Source organism: Corvus cornix, chromosome 27, assembly GCF_000738735.6.
Source record: "Corvus cornix cornix isolate S_Up_H32 chromosome 27, ASM73873v5, whole genome shotgun sequence".
In the NCBI taxonomy this organism is placed as follows: Eukaryota; Metazoa; Chordata; class Aves; order Passeriformes; family Corvidae; genus Corvus; species Corvus cornix.
Window position 1 is genome coordinate 1,383,570 of NC_046355.1, and position 20,086 is coordinate 1,403,655.

General features: G+C 39.3%; 1 protein-coding gene across 5 annotated transcripts; it reads right to left on the reverse strand.

Annotated features, from left to right (window-relative positions):
* Positions 1–185: 185 nt before the first annotated feature.
* Positions 186–20,004, reverse strand: BRCA1 (BRCA1 DNA repair associated). Of its 5 annotated transcripts, none has more exons than XM_010412803.4 (22): positions 19,727–20,004; positions 19,265–19,362; positions 18,781–18,834; positions 18,335–18,415; positions 17,749–17,837; positions 16,724–16,869; positions 15,938–16,040; positions 14,975–15,020; positions 14,367–14,509; positions 10,688–14,020; positions 9,936–10,021; positions 8,195–8,370; positions 7,855–8,021; positions 7,062–7,387; positions 6,325–6,412; positions 5,649–5,726; positions 5,131–5,171; positions 4,428–4,511; positions 3,985–4,039; positions 2,711–2,784; positions 2,234–2,294; positions 186–1,212 (listed from the first exon to the last, which is right to left on the reverse strand). In XM_010412803.4, the coding sequence occupies exons 2-22, from the start codon at positions 19,342–19,344 to the stop codon at positions 1,109–1,111; spliced, it is 5,415 nt and encodes a 1,804-aa protein (XP_010411105.1). In that variant the 5' UTR covers positions 19,345–19,362; positions 19,727–20,004; the 3' UTR covers positions 186–1,108. The 5 variants fall into 5 exon arrangements, with proteins under 5 accessions (XP_010411105.1, XP_010411107.1, XP_010411108.1 ...); XM_010412805.4 differs by having other exon boundaries at positions 15,938–16,037; positions 19,723–20,004; XM_010412806.4 differs by having other exon boundaries at positions 7,062–7,279; positions 19,723–20,004.
* Positions 20,005–20,086: the final 82 nt, after the last annotated feature.

The window sequence follows — 20,086 nt, forward strand, 5'->3', positions numbered from 1 at the left end:
CTCAGGTTGACAGCAGTTGCAATTCTGATTGCATCTCTGAAGTTCTCATTTACATTTTTTACTCTCTCTAGTAAGTCTCCACTTCCTTCCCCATTTCAGGAGGTTGCACTTAGGTATTTTTTCCACATATGCCTCAATGCAGAGACCGAGGGACTGGTTCACATAAGAAAAGCGAAACAATTAGGTAAAATACTTGCCAAAATAATTTTATTTCCTTTGTGCATTCAAATATATATAAACAGACTTTCTTAAACTTTCCAAGACAGCAGCATCTTATCACAAAAGAATTTTCTGAACTTAGCTACATTTTTAAAGTACCCAGTTCATGAGACCAGATTCTCCTTCTGCTCTCTAAGTACAAAATTAGGTATGAAGTTGAATTGCTTGGCAACAGAGACAAGCAAGATATTTTCTTTTATAAAAACCCAATTTCTTTGCAGCCTCATTTTGCAAGCAGAGACTATTAGGAGCAGATTCTTATTGGGCTTATGATGGGTCACTGGGATACTAAAATGCATCTATTCATTATCCTCTCACAGTGCCACACACAGAGTCAGAAATCAGACTGACAACACTGGTTCCTGGTTTTAAGGCTTGCCTTCTGCTTGGACTCAACCACTGCCTTTCTGGGGACCATAGCTGTGGATAGTATTTCTGGTTACAGTGAGTTGGCACTTTGATACACAACAGGAAAGCTGTATGTAGAGTTTTCAACACCACCATAATCCATCAACAGCCAAGGCTGATGCATTAATAATCACAAAATAGTATTCAGGGTTTGCATTTAAGCAAAATGAAAATATGAAGGTTACTCCAGAGTGCTGGTCTGTTTTAATTCAAGCCCTGAGCCAAATATTCCTCTTTTAAATGACTGTCTTCAAAATGTCCTCAAGTAACTAAACAGGAACTGGCTGCAGTAGCAAATAATATATTGCCACTCCTCTGAGGAGGCCATACACTACATCTTCTAACTTTTAAAATTTGTTCAACCTCTATAATTTCCTAGTTCTTTAAGTTAATGTAAAGCTTTAAAGAACAGTGGGTAATTCCATCTTGAGATGGCAATGTTGTTTAAGTAATTTTATCAATAAGAACTTGCTGTTCACCCTTAGGACATGAGGTAAGCACTGAACTCCTGGCACTCATAGCAAGCCACACTGTCCAAGACCCATTCCCGAGTTACCACGGCAACGTTGTTCTGCTGGTGGATTGCTGCAAGACACAAATGGTACAGCTGTTATCAAGGAGTCCAAACAAGCTTAAGGTGAGTCAACTGATGTCTTTCAGAATAAGCTGTTTGCTTTATCTGTGACATTTAAAAAGCCTTGATAAAAACCAGTGTCTAAAAGCAGTGATGTGGCACTACCATTCCCTTTAGCAGGGCAGCTAATACTGCTGCTCCAAAGAGGAGCTGTTTGGCAACTGGCCAGGCAGGCAGCAGTGAACACAACATAAACACTAAAAGCAAAGAATGCAGTTGTTATCTTTTAATTTAGGATCTCAGTGATGGAGCTTAGGTTCCTGTCTGCCCAGACATACTGAGTATGTGACAAGCAATGAGTCTCATTAAGACAGAAGCAACAGAAAATTACTGAAGTGCTTTCAGTTATTCCTCATTCCAGGATCTTTTCATTTTCTCATTTTTCCAGTGCCATGGAAACAGCTGGGTTTTTTACATCATTGTCCTGCTCCCCAGTTCTGTTGGATTTCACTGTAGACTAACTAGCTCCCATTCATTGGGGAACCCCACTCTCTCTGAGGCAGTCTGGATCACTTGCACTTTCAAAGTCTCAAGGTTTCTCCCAAGCATTTTGCTTAAAAGAAAAAAATACAAAACTGTATCTGTTAAGGCTTTTTAACACAACTTTTCCAGACCAAGGGAATCGTGTTCCATCTGAGGCTTTCTCCTAGATCTTACTAGTCCTCCAAGGACACCTTTCCCCACCTTTTAAAAACTTCTCAATTAGAAAAGTTTCTGTAAAGCTGATGATACACAGAGGACAACTGAGGCAATAGGTTTCATCTGCCAGAGTAACTTTTAAGACTCTACTGCTGATTCTTTAGACAATACACTTTGTCCTTCTAGGTTTTTCTTTCAAGACATACTTCCATCTCCAGATGCAGTAGAATTTTGATTCCTCTACAAACCTCTGATATTTAGCTATTAAAAGGACAAATGTGATAAAGACACTCAATGTGTACCAGAAAGCAGCTCATGACAGGGTTGCTTTACCTCTATAATCCGTGTTTTCCTTCCAGGCATCTGGCTGCACAACCACAACAGCAGTAGAATTCTAGGAATTTAAGATTAAAAAACAAAAATGCTATTGTTGTCTGTCCTTACATAATTCTCATTCTCATATCTATCTACAGAGAGCAATAACTAGGCTAACTCTGCTGCAGAGCATCACTTCAGAGAGGAATTTAAGAAGTATAGAGGGAGAAAGACATTCGTTCCTAAGATTCTTCTGTGATTTCTCTCCAGAAATGCTGTGACTACATTCAGGCACTAAAAGGCTTTCTGTGCTGGAAAGGGAGGCTCAGTGCTAATTTCAAGACAAATTAGTTATCTGGTCAACCTCAATCATTTCTCCACTACAAGGGGGCCTGTCTTCTAGGGAAGGTTGGCCAGGCCTAGAACCAAGGGACACTGCCAGGCTGCACAGACAGCTCTCAAAACTATGGGAGGGTAACATTCATCAACACTTACTGCTGTGTGTGTGAACAGATCAGGCTGCTTCACCACAGAGGCACCACACAGCTCCACCATCCACTCCAGATGTTCTGAAGAAATCAGATGAACAGTCAGTTACTTCAGTGTTTTAGATCACATTGAAGCTGACACTACTCCCAAAGCCCTCCTGTGTTTGTTCCATTCACAAACCACCATGATTTGAAAGAGATGTTAGCCTCGGTAGAAAATAAGTCCTTTCACTTTCAAGCCTGCTAGGGAACATCAACTCCCTCATCCCCTAGTCAGGTCTGCACAAAACAAAACCCTAAAAAAAGCAATGGAACACATGCCCAAAACTTAAAGTCACAAGTTATTTCCTCTTACCATAAGGATGCAAGACATGAAATGAAAATTAAAAGTCAGAAGTTAGAACCGTGATTATCTCTCATTAACAAAAGTAGCCAAAGTACTTAATTTCCACCAATTTGTTGAATTGGTAGTGAAGAAGATTAAGTCTCTCAAGTATAAGAGCCACAATTGAGGATCACTGCAGCAGGTGAAAGCACTGCATCCTTTTACAGCATCCATTGCATCCATTTACAGCAATTACTGTAAATGTCAAGAGATGTGAGCATATTTCACCCAGTCAAAAATAAAGTTATATTGGACAAATCAGAAAGTACCTGCTGAATTAACCACAAAAATGGGAAGTCAAGTACAAATATTTTAAGCAGGGAAATTATAGCTTAAATTTTCAAAACATGTAACACACTTTATTAAATCTTAAAAGTAAAAAAATGAAGCTCTCCTGAACAGCTTTTTCTTTTTATACTAACTACTGGCTTAGTTGTGTTTTGCTTTTAACACCTGCTCCTATAGACAGACAAGGATGTGTCAACTGCTAGAAAAAGGATGCTTAGGAGCTGCTTACTAAGACAGAAGAAAAAATGCTCAAATACAAGTGCTCAAGAGTATGGATCACAACTACCAGACAGCATGACATTAATGCTTTTCCTTCAGCACTAGAGAATCAGAGATAAACTAGATAAAAGGCCTAGTTTGAAATGCAAAATTGCTGGGGGGTGTCTGAGGACATCCAAAGAAAAAAGAACACAATTTCCACTCCATTTGGAGATACAAGTGGATAAAGTTCTTTACCTACACTTTACCCCCTGTAGGTATTTTAAAACTTCCAGAGGAGAAGAGCTAAAAAGTTACCCAAGAAGAGGTCAAATGTAAAATTCTGGTGAATGCACAGCTCAAGGTATTTTTATGTTAACTATTCATCCAACTCCACTAAAATGACACACCTGTAGTCATATCAGTGAAAGGTCCATAGCAACAGATCTCAAAGTCTTTAAAGATCTGAAAAGCAAGGAACATGTTAAAGTTCATGTGGGGTTTTTAAAGGACAATGCTTAATATGCTGTTTTCAGTGCACTTCCAGGGCTTGTCATCAAGTTACCTATTTCACAAAGCACATCCAAAGCTCTTTGTAACCTCCAAACCAAAAGAATATTAAAGACCACTAACTGTACGTTATAAAAAGATAGCACCCACTCCAAGCTTAGTGAGTCACTTCAGAATATCTGCTCTGCTGCTGACAGAGCTCACCTTTCATGTACAAAAATGCTTCATTTGTACAACTCCGTGTATACAGAAGAGCAGAGAAATTGGAAGGCATTCCAGACACTCAGCCAGCACAGCCACGTATCTGAAACAGAGCAGGACAGAGTTTGCATCCCATTTGTACCTTTTCAGTCAGAGCCTGTCTGGCCCTCTTAGGACCTTGGTGGTTCCGCCCATTAATTACATCTCCTCGAACTTCAAAGTTCTCCTGGAACATAACATAAGCAAGGAATCAGAAGCGAGAGACCACTTTCCTGTCAAAGTTCTGCATCAAAACAGGAAGATGGCAGATTTCAGAACTGAAAATCTATGAGTGTGTTCAGAATATGAATTAAAAGGCTTTGCAAAAGAAATGCTGGAGTAATGAAACTCCTGCAGCACCAGGCAATTTTTAAAGAAATAAATTATAGTCAACCTGTATAGTAGTCTAGCAAACTAAATTCAAGAAGCAGCACACTCCAAAGACTATAATTGTCTTATCAATAAAGTCTTATTTGATAGAAATTATCTGTACATAACATTATTTCCTTAAGCAAAGAATAGATCTTTTGCTCTATGATATAATCTATTAATACCAGTAGAAATACTAAAAAGTACATCTATAACCTGTTAAAAAAACAATAGGGACTCATTATGTCTTCAATGCCAATGAACACATATAGCCTAAGTGTGGCTTTTGGTCCTAGCATTTGGTAAAATTAGAATCCCAGGTTTCAGAGCTAAAATTACATATTGAATGTTTAGACAATATCTGAGGTAACTGGTAAGTCCATCATGTAACAGCATTACTTAACCATTTGACAGTTCACTCAACATATAAGACCTACCTCATCCAGTATCCTTCTTTCTTTAAAAGACTGAATTATCCCTAAATAAAAAGATCAGAACAAGAAAAGTCATTTTATCCAGCAAAATGGTTCTTCCACTACCACTAGTCTGACTTCATTGCTATAATAAATTGAAGGTATTTGTACTAAAGGAGTACAGTATAACACTGAAAGAACTTAAAGAACTTTTTTACCTTTTATAAATAATACTAATTTTACACTAATTGATGCCACACTTTGCAAAGATTTAAATTAAGAGGGACAAAAGGGTTTTGCCACAGTGGGGAGCAATCCACTGTGGCTATCTGAAAGCAGAAAAAGTATTCACAAGAGTAAGCAGCTTGATGCTGTTGTTTAAAAGAAAGTAAAATTAAAAACCACAAAGTATTTAGAAGAAACATTGCAAAACATCAGATGGCAAGACATGAAGAGATCCTTTTTCTTTCCTGTAACAAGTGAAGACTGCATTCATGGTAGAAGGGCAAAGACCATTTAGCTCCAGAACAAGTTACACATACACTGATAACTAACTACCCATTTTCCTCCTGCAATGCCCAGGAAGTACTTCAGTGTCCGTTCACACACCAGCTCCTCATCTGCAGGGCAAACAAGAGTAAGAGCTCTTTTAGTTTTGCCATTAGCAAAACACCACAGGTCAGGTTATTCGTATGTAAAAGCAAACATTTTTTGCAAAGTGCAGCAGCAAAATATCAAAACTATACAAAGGTTCCAACAATCCAGGGTCGTGATCCTACTAAACTGAAGGAAATGAGCAGAAACGAATCACTTGTACCACTTGTGAACCCTCTTAAAAATTATTCAATAAAGATAAGAGGCAAGAAAAAGCACAATTTCTTTGGGAACTATCTTTGTTTTCTTTTGGTTGGTTCTGAGCTACTTCACATTAGTGTGCTGTAAACACCTGGAAGTTATGACCAAGCAGCTGGAGAAACAAATACGAAGTAACATTAACCTTGAATTACACAAGGAAAAACACAAAAAGGAAAAACATGCCCTCACACTGATTCTGTGAAACAGAAAGATTCACAAGCTTCAACAAAAAACTTACAATGGAGAAAACAATCAGTACCTTTTCCTCAAACTTACTGAAATTTATTGCTTGTTGGTTAGACTAAAGGTAAAATTCTATATGGTCTGTCAATACAGGATTTGGTCCCATAGCTCCCAACAAACCTGTTTTCATTATGACATGGGTTGTTCCTTTGGTAATGTGATTAGATAAAGTGCTCTGAGTTTTTTTCACAAACTTCTGGACCACCAACTGAAAAGCAGTTAAGAAAATTAATAGTTAGCAACAGTTTTAAACCCCCCCAGCAGCCCCAGTTTGTAGGAGCATAATGTCACAGGACAGTTACTTTAAAGTAACAGTTTTTTGTGTTGGCACACAGAATGTACATTTCCTTAAGTCAGGTTTGGCACCATTCAACAAACTAAAGTAAAGCCGAGCTCTTGGTTTGTGTTTTATAACCCAAAAGCCAAATTCTTCTGGAAGTTGAGTGCAAAAACAGGTTATCAGCAACTCAGAATTATTACTTACAGAAATGCTCACTATGGATCAGAATTTGGGTGAAGCAGCATCACCTGGAAACACTAACTGAACCAAACACCCACACAGCCCCTCCCCACCCCCTTGCCTTTCTAGAAGTCCTCTGGTTTTGGAATCATGTGTTTTCCCCCCCAGACATCAGGGATCATTTAAAAAGTTCAAACTTCACTAAGCTTAACAGTGCCATTACAGGCAGCATTCTCACAGTCTTAGGAATGATAAAGTTTGACTTAAGTTGCTGCATTACTCACCTGCAATTCTTACAAGATTTGTTTTATTATACTTAGAGATCTCTCTATTGAGGACTATAGCAGTAATCAGGAATCACTTAACTAGTGATCTCAAAATTCTGGAATTTACTTACAAGCTCACTGTGATTCAGACCTGATGCCACAATTGACATTTCTTTCCTCTTAGTCACAACTGGACTTGTAGCATTTTCTTTCCCAGTTGCATTGTCCAGAACAGGTGCAGGAAAACAAACACTTTTCTTCAATTTGTGTCCTGGGCCACAGCTTTTATCAGTGTTCTGAGGTATGACAGGCTCATCTGTGGCTTCTGCAGTTTGAGGGGTAAAAAGCCCTACAGAAGAGGAAGGGTTATTTGGACTCTGGGTCACATTTCCAAAAAGATCTGATGAGACAGATGCGCTGTTTTGCCTGGTCCCAGATTTCTGCTCCTCTGCATTTTCTGAAGGAAAAGAGAAATTACCCCTTGAGAAAATTGCATCTCTTTCTTGTAGCCATGGTAGAAGGGTGTTGCTCTCTCTTTTAGGTTTAAATTCTGCAGTTACTTCCTCTCCTTATATGTTTATCACTTCATCTTTGCCTCTATCATTACTTTTTCCTGATCTATTGGCAAGACACTAGAACACCTGTGAAACTTTCAGCAGTGTATTTGTCAAAGCGTCTGAATTTAGAAGTGAGACAGAAAAACTCCTAAAACTGTCAAAATGCTGTCACACTGCATTTGATGGGCAGCCATACAGCTGGGCTACCAAACAAAGCAGTAACACCTTTTTAAAATGACCAGGAACATATAAATCAAAATCCTTGATTTACAGGAAAAAGTTGTACCTTGCTGATGTATAATAACATGAAGAGAACAGGAGAAAACCATCAGAAATAAAAACGCACTGGGTTTCTCTTAAATGTTACCTGCTTCAAGCTGACACTGCCTGTATTCTTGCACTGCTTCCTGCACAGGTTTTGTCTTTTCAGAGGGACTTTCATTCTTTAGAACACTGTCACACTCAAGGCCTTTCTCCAGATCTGATCTCTGTGTTGAAGATGATTTAGAAGATGGAAGCAACAATTCTGGAGACCTTGAGAGAGGGAAATTGATTTTAATATCTTTTTCACTCTAAATATCAGAAAAATGTAGCAACAGTGAAACTCCTGTAATTTCTCAGAAGCTCAGAGATATTTCAAGATTTTTTTAAAATAAAAATTTAGAAATAAACATAAAAGCCCCCAAACTCCAAACAAAACCATTGACCTTTTTCCTTCTCTCATTTGATCCATTTCAAATGTTCCTTCAGTACCAGCATGTGGCGGTTCCCTATGGACAGGTAAAGCTTCACAGTTCTGACTTCCATGCTGCTTTAGCACTGCTTCAAGCACAGCCATTTCCTGCTGAAGCTTTTTCAGGCTATTTTGCATAGCATTCTTTTGCTGCAAAGGAGGCACAAGAATGCCAACATTAGCAAATTCAGGATGAATTTCTTTAACAAACACTCGAAAATCAGAAATAGCAGAAGTTTTGAATTAGTTTTTGCCACATGTTCAAAAGGTGACCGTGGTGCTTTTACTGGAACAAACAGTGCACACACCTCACATCAGAAGCAAAACCAACCAACCACACACACGTTTTGCCAGTCATGTTATTTCAGTTTCGGTGTCTCAGGGTTTAATCATTCAGAAAAGAAAACAACCCAACTCCTGCACAAATTCACTTAAAAGTAATTTTGTCCAAACCGCATTAATAGTTCAATACATGATATTCATTATTAAATTTTAAATTGAGTCTTCATTTTCCACCATTACTACATGCCCCAAAGATCATTTAAAGGACTAAAATATTTCGTAATATTTTTCCTTATGTTCCCCCTCAAAAATCACATTATTAAAAACATGCCATAGGCAGGTCCTCATAAGAACAGCTCAGGGTTTCAAAGGATGTTTTTAAAAACCCAAGCCCTTTACTTTACATGATGAAGCAATTTCCACAGAACTGAATATTCCATTTGTAGCTCCAGCACTGGCACCGTGTGGAGCCTCTTTGTTACTGAACCCATAAAAAGCCCCAAACAAACAGAAAACCATCACCACACCACAACCCCAAATTCCCCACCCATACTGCCATTAATCCATTCAGAGCAGGCACATCCCAGTATCTCCATCCATGAAGATACATTAGGTAGCAATTCCCTGCCAGCTGATTACATTTTACACTGATGCTGTAAACAGAAGCACCCATAAAGCACAGAAATCAAATTCACTTTCCTTTGACATACATAAAGCCCATAGGGCTGGTAATACTGAAGAGAGATTTGGCATAAGACTCACCTTAAAGTCACAAAGGACAAAAGAAAAAAAAACCCAAAGCAAAGCAAAAAAACCCAAGCCCCTAACCCTCAACTGAAACCCCACCCCAATTCACCCAATACATAAAGTCAGGCCCCTGAGCAGCATTCAGGGTATTAACAGCAGACAAAAAATACACTGCTAGACACACCTTTCATTAGACACTGCCTGCTGGGACTTGTATCTATAATATTCTAATATAGAATGATTTGATTTATTCTGATATGGAATTATTTGATTTAATCTTTACACATAGCAGACAAGTCTCTGTGCTTCTAAATATCTACTGTAACAATTCTAATCCTTATCACCTAATCCTTATAAATTCCTATCATTAAAGCTTCTAAATATAGGGACTGACATTTCCAGCACTGGCCAAGTGTGGAGATGCATTAATTAGCATCTCCCACAATTAAGCCCTGTAACCAATACCACATAAGCTGTGGCCATTGCAGTGTAAGGTGAGGCAAAGTTGGAAAAGTAATGGCATAGAAGCAACTCTACAGTTCTTCATTAATTATGCTTTTGGAAGTAATGTAGTGACAAAGAATTATGATGAAAGAAGTTTTCCACTGTATTGACTTCACAGCTTTCATGTGCTTGCTTATCTCCTAAAATGTAAGCTGCTTCCAGCATTTAGTGCATGAACTCACCTGTGTAGTGAGGATTTCACCCTGAGAGAGTGGTCCACATGAATCTTCTACAATACTTATTTCGCTGTCATATCCAGATGCTTCACCTTGAAGAAGGTGGAAAAAAAACCCCCTTGGGTTAAAGAAAATCCCACCAAACAACAAACCAACCAACATTATCTCTTACCATGCAGAGGGTTTTAGAGAACTAATAACTATAACTCTAAAGTGACAAGTTTTGAAAATGTTGAAGTTAGAAGGACAGATCTACTTTAAGTGAGCATTTCAAAGAATACCATGTCACACACATGAGAAAGTAAACAGAATTCTGTGTTTCAACAGTGATAGAAGAGTCCTAAACATTTACAAAGGCCATAAAAAGGTCAAAATATTCACTACAAAATCCTACAGCCAATTTCATCAAACATTTCATCTGGGGAAAAATCTTGGATAGGCTGTGAAGTTTTGCTGATGATGCAAGTACCACATTGCAGTAAGAGAAATAGCATTTCCCTCAAAAATAAATTCCCATTAGACAGTCAGCCTCTAATGCCCAGTCTGTTAATTTGTGCTCTGAACAAAGAACACTGGAAGAACATAATTTTCAGGAAACAAACCACTGAGGGTTTTTGTTTGATTGTTTAAGGTAGATACATTCCTCTAGGAGACCAAGCACCCCATAAACACAGAACAAAGTTCCCATGCAAACACCAAAAACCTCAGTGTAAGGACATTATAAACACAGCTGCAGAGATAAAAATCTTGATTTGTACCTAGGTTTGCTCCCATGTCTGGGTCTTCTTGGCATTCATCTTCAGTTCTCTTCAGCCCTCGATCACAATTTTGGAAAGTCTCTTCACTGTCATTCACACTGCTCATTTGTTTGGATACATGAGCTTCTGGTAAATGCTTCTTCAGCTCTTGTGCTCCATTAACTGATTCTTCAGACATGTTGGACTGGGAAGAAAATAAGTTGACAGAGCATTCTGATTCCTGGCTTGGTGAAACACACACGTTACTCTGGGCAGCTTCAGGCACTTTCTGCACAACATTGTCATCATTACTCACACCATTAGGAAACGTGTTGGGACTCACTGGAGACTCTACCACAGATGTCATTTGTTTATCACTCTGCAAAGGTGTGCTTGCTGATTTGCTGAAGATTAACGTCTGAAAGCACGGTAAGTCTTCATCCTCGCAGGACTCTTCATCTGAAGATGGCAGTTTCTGCACTCGCCTTCGAGACTTGTGAATGCCTCGAGATCTTGGCTTAGAACTTGCATTTCTATTGTGCAGTTCTTTTCCCGGGGCATTGTCACTTTTTACAAACACTGCAGATTGCTCTTTCCTATCAGCTTCACATAAGCTGGTGTTCTCTTCAACATCAGAGCACAGCAAGCCATCAGGAGTTTCAGACAAACCTGTAAGATCACTGTTCCCTCTAAGAGGATCTTCTAGAGCCTCTGCAGCTAAACACTCAGGCATTGCTGTGCTAACAGTTGGGGCTGCTTGTTCTTCATTCCCCTTTACACATTTTCTTTCTCTTTTGCTACTTTTTGTCCTAGTGACTACACAGCTGAATTCAGCAGGGCTTTGCTGACAAGTTGCAGGACAAATAACTGATTTGGATTGAAAATGTAGAGTTGGTCCTTTGCAATCAACAACTTCAGTCTCTCCTGCTTGATTGCTTTCTGAACTGAAGCCTGTTTCCTGGCCTGTGTTTAAATCCATTTCTTTGGAATCATGCTTTTCTGTGTTACTCTGATCACTCTGGCTTCTATTTTTCATGGCATTCTGTCTCAACTCACTTTCTATCCCTATCTCAGTTGACACTGGCTTTTCATGGCCCTGCTCTTCTTGTAGCAATCTGGTTTTGTCCTCAGTCTGAGCAGTCCCTGTTCTTGTCACTGCTGCCAGAGTCCTTTCCCCTGCAGCCTGTGAAATATAATTCCTGTGCTCTCCTGTGCTGACAACAAAGGAAGACACACGATCAACATGGGCAGACTCACAGGTCTTAAGCTTCCCTTGCTCAGAAACCCTGCTCAAGCTTTGAGCAGCTGTTTTCTCTTCTTGCAAGCTTTCTGGTTGTAATTGTTTGCTATGTTTATTTTCTCCCTGAGCAGCACATGATAAAGTTTCAGAAGCAGGACCTTCCACTGCATGTGCCTGCCTGGGAGTCTGAAAAAGGCTAAAGGATGAGCGCTTTGAATGCCTAAATATATTTCGCAGATACTGCGTGTCTAATTCACTGTCTTCAGCCTCCTTAGTCAACTCCAAAACATTTTTAGCCATTGGCAACTTGTCAGTTTTGAAGTCTCCTGGAACACTCTGTGAATCATGCCCACACTCCTGGGGAAAGGCAGTATGTGATTCAGTCGTCTCTTCAGTCTGGTGAGAAGCAGTTTGCACAGCAGTCACTGAAGGAGGTTGCAGGAGGAGAGGGCTACCTTGTATTTCTCTGTCTTGAGAACTTGTGTGAGGTGCAGTGGGACCACAGTTTGAAGGCTGACGTGAAGGACTGAACAGACTTTTCCCAGTTTCTGCAGTGTCAGATAAATTCTTTAGACTAACCTGCATTTCATTTGCTTCCAGATCACCTCCCTTCAAATTAGTGGCTGGCTTGTAACTCAACATATCTCGAGGCTCACACAGGTCTTTGCATTCAGCAGAGTCAGTTACCACATTCCTTTGGCCTCCAGAGGCACACCTTCCATGATCACTGTTACTCTTTCTTGCTCCCATTAGTCCTTTTCTTGTTTCTTTTGTCATTTCCTCAGTAAGTAACTGAAGCCTTCTGCTGCGTCTGACTTGCTTTTGCTCAGAATCGACTTTCCTGGGCTCTCCACTGCTTGGATAGCTATCAATCTGTGGCTCAGCTGGATCAGGGAAAACAGAGCTTCTATCCACTACTAACTGTAGAGCACACATAGTTCTACTAGAATGCCTGCATCTTTTTGCTGCAGAACTTCTTTTTTTGGTGCTTTTCTGATCACAGTTATACATTTCTAGTTCCCCATCACAGTGCTTGCCAGTGACCTCCTCAGTAGCTTTCTTCCATGTGGATCCTCCTGCTTCCTCAAGTTCTGTTAGTGTATTATTTGCTCTATTCTGAGAAAGGTGACTCTCATTAACAGCAACACTTTCATCACATCTTTTCTTTTCAGCATCTCCAAGGCAGCAATTAACACTTTGAGGGCCCCCATCTGCCTCTTCTGTATCTTTTTTCTTGATAAAATCCTCAGGTTGCAGGACACAGACAGTCTTCCTTTTTCGTTTGAGTCTGTCTTTGCTGAAATTATTCAGGCACTTATCAGCAGCCACATCTTCCTTTCTTGTGGTAGGTAAAATGTCTTTTAAGGCAGAAGGGGGATTTGATTTCCTCTCTCTCTTGTATGTTTTTCCAAATATTTTGTCTTTGATGTCATCTGCTGTTTGTTTTTTTGACCACCTCTTGTTTCCTTCAACTGCTGCAATTTCCATGGAATCTACCATAGGGTCAGTCTTTTCTGAAATACAGGACTCTTTATCTGATAAACACAGATCTCCTTCACCTGAAACATCAGCTGATACAGCAGACTCATCCAGGGAAGAACTGGAAGACAGAATCTCATTGCTTTTTGAAAACCATTCATTGACTTTCTGAATGCTCCGCTTCAGTCTCTTCTTGGAGACTTTATTCAGGGTGGCAGAGTGAAGTGTCTCTGGCTGGTGTAGCTTCTCCAGAGGAAGCTCTTTGTCATGGAAAGAGTCATTCTCAGGTTCATATGCCTCTACAGCTTCCACATTTTGTACATCAGCATCCATTTCCTTGTTTTTATCCAGCCTGCCCTCTGAGCTATCTTCTGAATCAAACTCTTGGTTTTTACTGTTGCACTGGGTTTGCTTTCCACCCATTTCTTCTGAGTTCTTAAAGAATGATGTGTCCCCGTTCACTGTGGGACTGGCAGCACCTATTCTGTCACGCTGCTCTGGGAGTAGGTCTACAGCAAGAACATTTAAAGCAGAACTCTGGCATTCAGTCACATTCACTTGGTCAGGTTTGGCACATTCAGTGATGCTCTGAGTGCTTTTCTCGCTCAAGCCTTCCTTTGAGAAATCCCTTTTACCTGTCAGATTTATAGGTATTATAAATTATTAAGCTCTATTTTACACACACAAGCACAATAACAGGCTTAATGGCTACTTTGTTTTAAAAGAAGTCTTCTTTCCCCCCAAACCAGGATATTACACTGCACAAGTCTCCCTCTAGAAAAGGCAGAAAGATCTTACTACATGTTCTTCTAATTTTTTACATGTATTACCAGCCAGTGCTCTCCATTTGTACTGTAAGTTATAATATGGCTCATGTAGAATAGATTTAGTTTTGTACTTTGATCAAGTCACTTATTTTTCCTTTCTGTTCCTGTGTATAGAACATCCACATTTTAAGTCTTTGTCACCAAAACAACACACCTATGATATTTGGTAGTGTTATTTCTTTAGCACACAGCTTGTCAGGCTGCACATTGCAAGAATTTTCATTCCCTTTCTCAGCACTCTCAAGTTCTTCTAGCCTTTCTTGAGAAGAAATCTGATCTGCTGCTTTGTCTTCAAACCTGTTGGGAAAAGAAATCTAATTTCATTACAGATAAAGCCACAACAGACTGAATAGAAGATGATACTCATTTTTCCCTTTTTGCCCTCTGAAATAGTTTCTGGAGAAGTCAAGCTGCATGATTGACACTCACCAAAACTAGATCCCTTCAGAGTTTCAGGCCATTTCTTTAAAATATCCTTTCTTGCAACCCTGAATTTAATATTTACATTTTAAAGCACAGTATCTACTTTTCTATAGAAGATCTACATAAGCAACAAAACATTTAAAAAACAGTTCTAAAGCATGCAATATGGCAAACTGCTGGAATTCAACTACCCATTCCACCCTAATGCCCTCAAAGCTGAAAATCATTTGTCAGTTTAAGAATTACATCAGTCCTATGCTAAGAAACTAGAACACAGGAAATGAGAAGACTGAACTACTGTCTTCAGAAAATATGAATTCCTTATTCACCTTTACTTACCCAGTTTTGCTTGCCTGTTTAAAAAACTCTTCAGATGATTCAGAGCCTGAAAACAAATCAGCTGTTACTCTGGCTGGAATGATTCAGAGAAAGGTGACTTGCCAGATTCAGTGCCTATCATCACATACATACCTAGACCTTTCTAGAGCTAGATGCTTTCAACTTTTAGCAGATGAAATCAAGTTCAATTGTGAAGTATTTTACCTAATTATAATGATTTATATGTATACATAGCTACATGACTCCAGCATAAAATTGTGTTTAAATACAGTGACTGGTAACTAAGAGTTAATTAGCTGAAAGTTAGTTTCTGATTTCTAAATTTATACACAAAACAACTATTAGTATTTAGAATTTTGAACTGGAAGTCAGAGAAATATATTCAAATGTCTGCCTCAGACCCTTTGATCCTGGCACATGCAATAAGGAAAGAAGTGAGGAAACAAACTCTACCCGTTAAAAGCAGCAATTCCTTCAAGGAACAGGATAAAAAATAAGCTATGCATGGTATCTGTCTTGTTTCTCACAGCAGTCAGCATCAGATAAAATAAAATTCTGAAAAGCTAGGATAAATAGCAATAAAATATTGATTTCTCAAATAGATTTCACTCTCATCTCAAGCATTGGCAACAAGGCTTAGCATTCTTCAGAAAACAGTAGCCACCTTTAGCTGTAACAGCTAGAATTTTTTGCTCATCTGTAAACATCTTCTCTGGATCTTGTACACCAAGGCTTAAGGGTTCACTACAGCAGTGTTATTTGCCACGATATAATAAATTATGTAAAAAACCCTTCTGATTAACCAACTGGGAATTGTCCATAACTTTTGGCTGTTAAGGAGAAATTAGTGTTTATAATCACCTACAGAATCATACATATGATTATGATGAACATAATCACCTTTCACTACTTTGCAAGCATTGTACACAAGATCAATTAGTGTGGATTCACAACAGATCTTACCAAACTCCATATAAATACCCTTTGAAGAGTCACATTTCTGGGGTTTGTTTCTTGGACAACACGTTTTGGTCTCTGTGAGCTGAATATTCACATTAGCTTCCTGCTGACAGGAAAATAGAAATGAATAATTATTTTTAACAGTGGTGTATTAAAAAACCCCATAGCTATTTAAACTTTAGCAGGGGGCTGATATAAATACTTAGTTCACATGCATTGGTAGCTTCTATGCACAATACAGTACAAGTAATTTATCATTTTGATATCAGTAATGAAATGTGTCAACAGAAGCAATGTGTCATGCATTTAACAGATCAAATCATTGCAAGTTTGATCTTATATTCTGTTTTGTCTAACATTCTACTCAGCATTAAGCAGATGAAAACAGAAACAACATGCCATGGACAGTCACACACACAGCAATTACCCCAAGCTGGGTAATGCCTTATGAATCCTAAGACATAGTCATGATCTTACCCCTAAAAAGATGAAACCCCTACATTTTAAGGCAGCCTTATGAAACAAGCAGGTTGAACAAGTTTTCAATCCTAGTTTCAGTAACAGACTGTATTATGGCAATATTATGTACAAATTCAGGTCAAACATCTTTCTCAAGTAAGTCCAGAATACAAAAATATATAGATGTCCTTGTGCAGAATATTACTCAAGTCAAAGAGCAACCTGAGATCAACCCAAAATCTCCTACTTCATTCTTTTATTTATATGCATGTATACACATTGCAAATACATTTTAAACAATCCACAAAAATAAAATGGGAAAAAAGTTACCAAGGTGCAGTTTTCTTGTCCATTCCCTTTAGCACTTTTTCTCCTGTTTCTGAAGCCCTTACTTTGGATGACAGAACTTTCTTTACACAGGGACTCAGGAGCAGTGGCTTCCGTGGATGTTTTAGGAAAGCGATGACTCTTTAAAACTAAAAAAGTTATTAGGTAAAAAACCCAAATTTTTTTACAGTGAGTATGACAAGTATTATACAGTAATGAAATGGACTTGTGTAGACCCTATGTGCTTAGTGCATATACAGCTAAAACATGTTTATCCAAGAAAGAAATCTTGTTGAATTACTAGTCTGATCATTCTGAGTACTCTTCAAGTAGTAAGTAAAAAGCCAACTAGTTTTCTCAACCAATTTTGGTTAGCTAGATAATCTAGCAAGAACAGGATCTCATTCTAGTGACTTTAGAATGGCCGAGCAAGTTAGAAAGAATTAAAAAATAAAGTCTGTTTTTTATAGCACAATATACAAAACACTACCATCTGCCCCCAGCCACAATGTCTTGTTTACCAAAATATAAACAGGCACATACCTGACTTACCAATACCCTACCAGCACCCTTAACAAGGCACTGAGTTCCAGAAAGGGCAAATTTGGACTCCCTGAGGATCTATCTGAATGGCATGAGTTAACAAACACTGCTACATCACCTGCTAATTCAGGCTCTGGGACTGTTTAACAAATTAAAACCACAAGGCTGGGCATAATCAAAAGCAGGACCTTTGTTAACAGTTACAGATTAAACATTATTTGATAAACATTCAGCCATATTTCAGGAACTGAACATAAGATTGGCCAGAGTCATCAAACACACAGTAAAACTGCTCAAGAGATTTTCCTAAGAACATCTTGGAAACTTAATGGAACTTATGCTTCTACATCCAAGAAAAAAACCTTTTGATAATTCTTCCCGTATTTATTACTGCACAGTAAATGGGTTACCTTATAAATAAATAATCACGATATGCCAAAGCCTTATTTTAAAAAAGACTGGGGGCATACATTCACAACACTTACACTTCACTCCAGTGTCAAGCTCAAAAGCACAGATAGTCTCCAATAATCCTTCAATTAGTTGCTTAAATCTGGAATTTTCTTTCAGACTTCTGAAATAACATCAGTACTTCAGTCATTTTAAGACAAATGAACAGGTTAACTATAAATGCCTCTAGAATTTTGGCTGAACAACAACAACAAAAAAAAAGGGGTAAAACTCCAAAGTGGAAGATGAGACAATGAGAAATTGTTGCTAAGGAGTAACAACACAATTCCCCCAAACAACCATTTCTATGGGAATTAAAACTACCACAAAAGTGAACTATCATATTTTTCCTCCTGGAGGTGTAGTAGAGAGAAATCAGTCGCAAGAATTAAACACTGACATAGCACAGACATTTGTTAAGAGAGGTGTGATCACCTGGAAAACAGCTTACATTGAGGTAAGGGAGTACATTTACTCCTTTAGAAATAGACAGCTTACTTAATAACCACTTTTTCTTCTGTATTTCAGTCTTAGGTTAATATATTTTAAGACTATTGTTAGCATTTCCCCAGAGTTCAAACATCTCAGCCTCCAGCCCCCTTACAAAGATGCATTCCTCACCTCTTGGTAACTTCAGTCTTACACAGAGGACACTCTGCCACACCTTTTTTCTTTTTACTGATAAGTTTGAACATGCAGAACCTAAGAAAAAAGAACACTTGTGATGGTAACAGAAGAAGGACTTTGTTTTCCCTAAAACTGAGTATGCACATTCACCTCTTAGCAGTAATCAAGTATGTATTCTTGTTCTGGTGTTACAGTGAGTTAATTGATCCCCTTTGACACACTCGTGAAGCTGCAGTTCTCTTTTCTACAGAATTGACTTTTTCCCCTAAAGTAGCTGCACGTGAAGTTACCAAACCACAGTATACATACATGATTAGCACTGAAGAAATATATATAAAAATTAAAACCGGTATATATATGAAATTAAAAATTGTAAAACCAAAAAGATATTATATATAGAAACTAAAAATTGCATTGCACCTGCAAGTTTTCAATCCTACCTGCAGAATACGTGATCACATTTTGTTGAAACAGGCTCTTGGACCACATCCAAACTACAGAAAGAAAAACAAAAACACAGAAGTTGTAGACACTAGGGGGCCAGATTGCAACCAGAACCTTTGCTATTTCAGCATTTGTTTGCGCTAAAGAACTACACACCTCATTTACCTTTCAGAAACAAAAGGGACAAAACCCCACACTGCTCTACAAACAATACTCTAATCCAATCAGATACATTTTCTTCCCCCGCTGAATAGAGGAGTGACACATTTAGGTTCTAATAGAAAAGCAAAATTTACAAGAACATAAGAGCAAAAGACAAGCTTTTTTTCTTGCACTTTCTCATTTGAGCCCCACAAAACATCAGTATGTTTAGCCCTAAGCACAAATCTCCTTGCTTTCTGGTAAGCCATAGAACTGACAAAGCATATTCCCCCAAAATCTCCAAAAGATTAACTACACTGATATTATTTCCCGGCATACCATATTGGGCACTCCAAGTTCTTCTGCATAGCTGAAAGCACATTTTGTACGTGCCCAACAGTGATCACTGAGAAGTCCATCCTTCATCCAAAAATACTCTACAGAAAAAAAAAAAAAAATCAGCTTTGTTTCTGCAAAAAATTCTGTTGCATCCCATGACTACGCTTCCTCCCGCACGGCTCTGCTCTAACCTGCAGAATGGTATCAAACACGTTGCTGTTATTACTTGAGCAAAACTTTACAGTACAGAGTTCTTACTCTGAATGTTTACAGTTAAAACCTCTCCAGTGTCTTGTAGCCAAAGGAGCGCCCAGAAAGGGTTTAGAGCAGCAGCCTTCAGGAGGAGCTCAGTAAACGCGCAGAGCACAAAACGGCAAAGGAGAGGGGCTTGCTAGGCGGAAAAACACACGAAGTAGAGAAGACGGCAAACGTGCTTATGCAAAGGACCCCGGGCATACCCACACGAGCCAGCACAGGCGAGACCCCGCAGCAAATGCCCCAAATCCTGGAAATAAAGAGAAACCACTTGAGCTTCCCGCGGCGGCAGCTCGGGGCCGGCCGGGCCCTGCAGCGAGGCCTGTGGGCAGTCCGAGGCGAAGCGTCCTAGCACGGGCGGAAGGAGCGCGGGTGAGCGCGGGGCAGCGCCGGTGCGGCCGCCAGGACCCAACCGGGGCCGCCTCGGGGCCGCTCCCACCCCAGCACCGGGGCCGCCCCAGCACCAGGGCCGCCTCAGCACCAGGGCCGCCTCAGCGCCGCTCCCGCCTCAGCGCCGCTCCCGCCTCAGCGCCGCTCCCGCCCCAGCGCCGCTCCGAGCGCCGCTCC

Excerpts from the sequence above, each read along its gene's own strand:
- BRCA1 (XM_010412803.4), bottom strand. The coding sequence starts at position 19,344 with ATGGACTTCTCAGTGATCACTGTTGGGCACGTACAAAATGTGCTTTCA. Across the intron at positions 14,021-14,366 it reads AACACTACCAAATATCATAG|GTAAAAGGGATTTCTCAAAG; the intron begins GTGTGTTGTTTT and ends TAAATCTGACAG. Across the intron at positions 2,295-2,710 it reads ATCTGTTCACACACACAGCA|AATTCTACTGCTGTTGTGGT; the intron begins GTAAGTGTTGAT and ends TTAAATTCCTAG.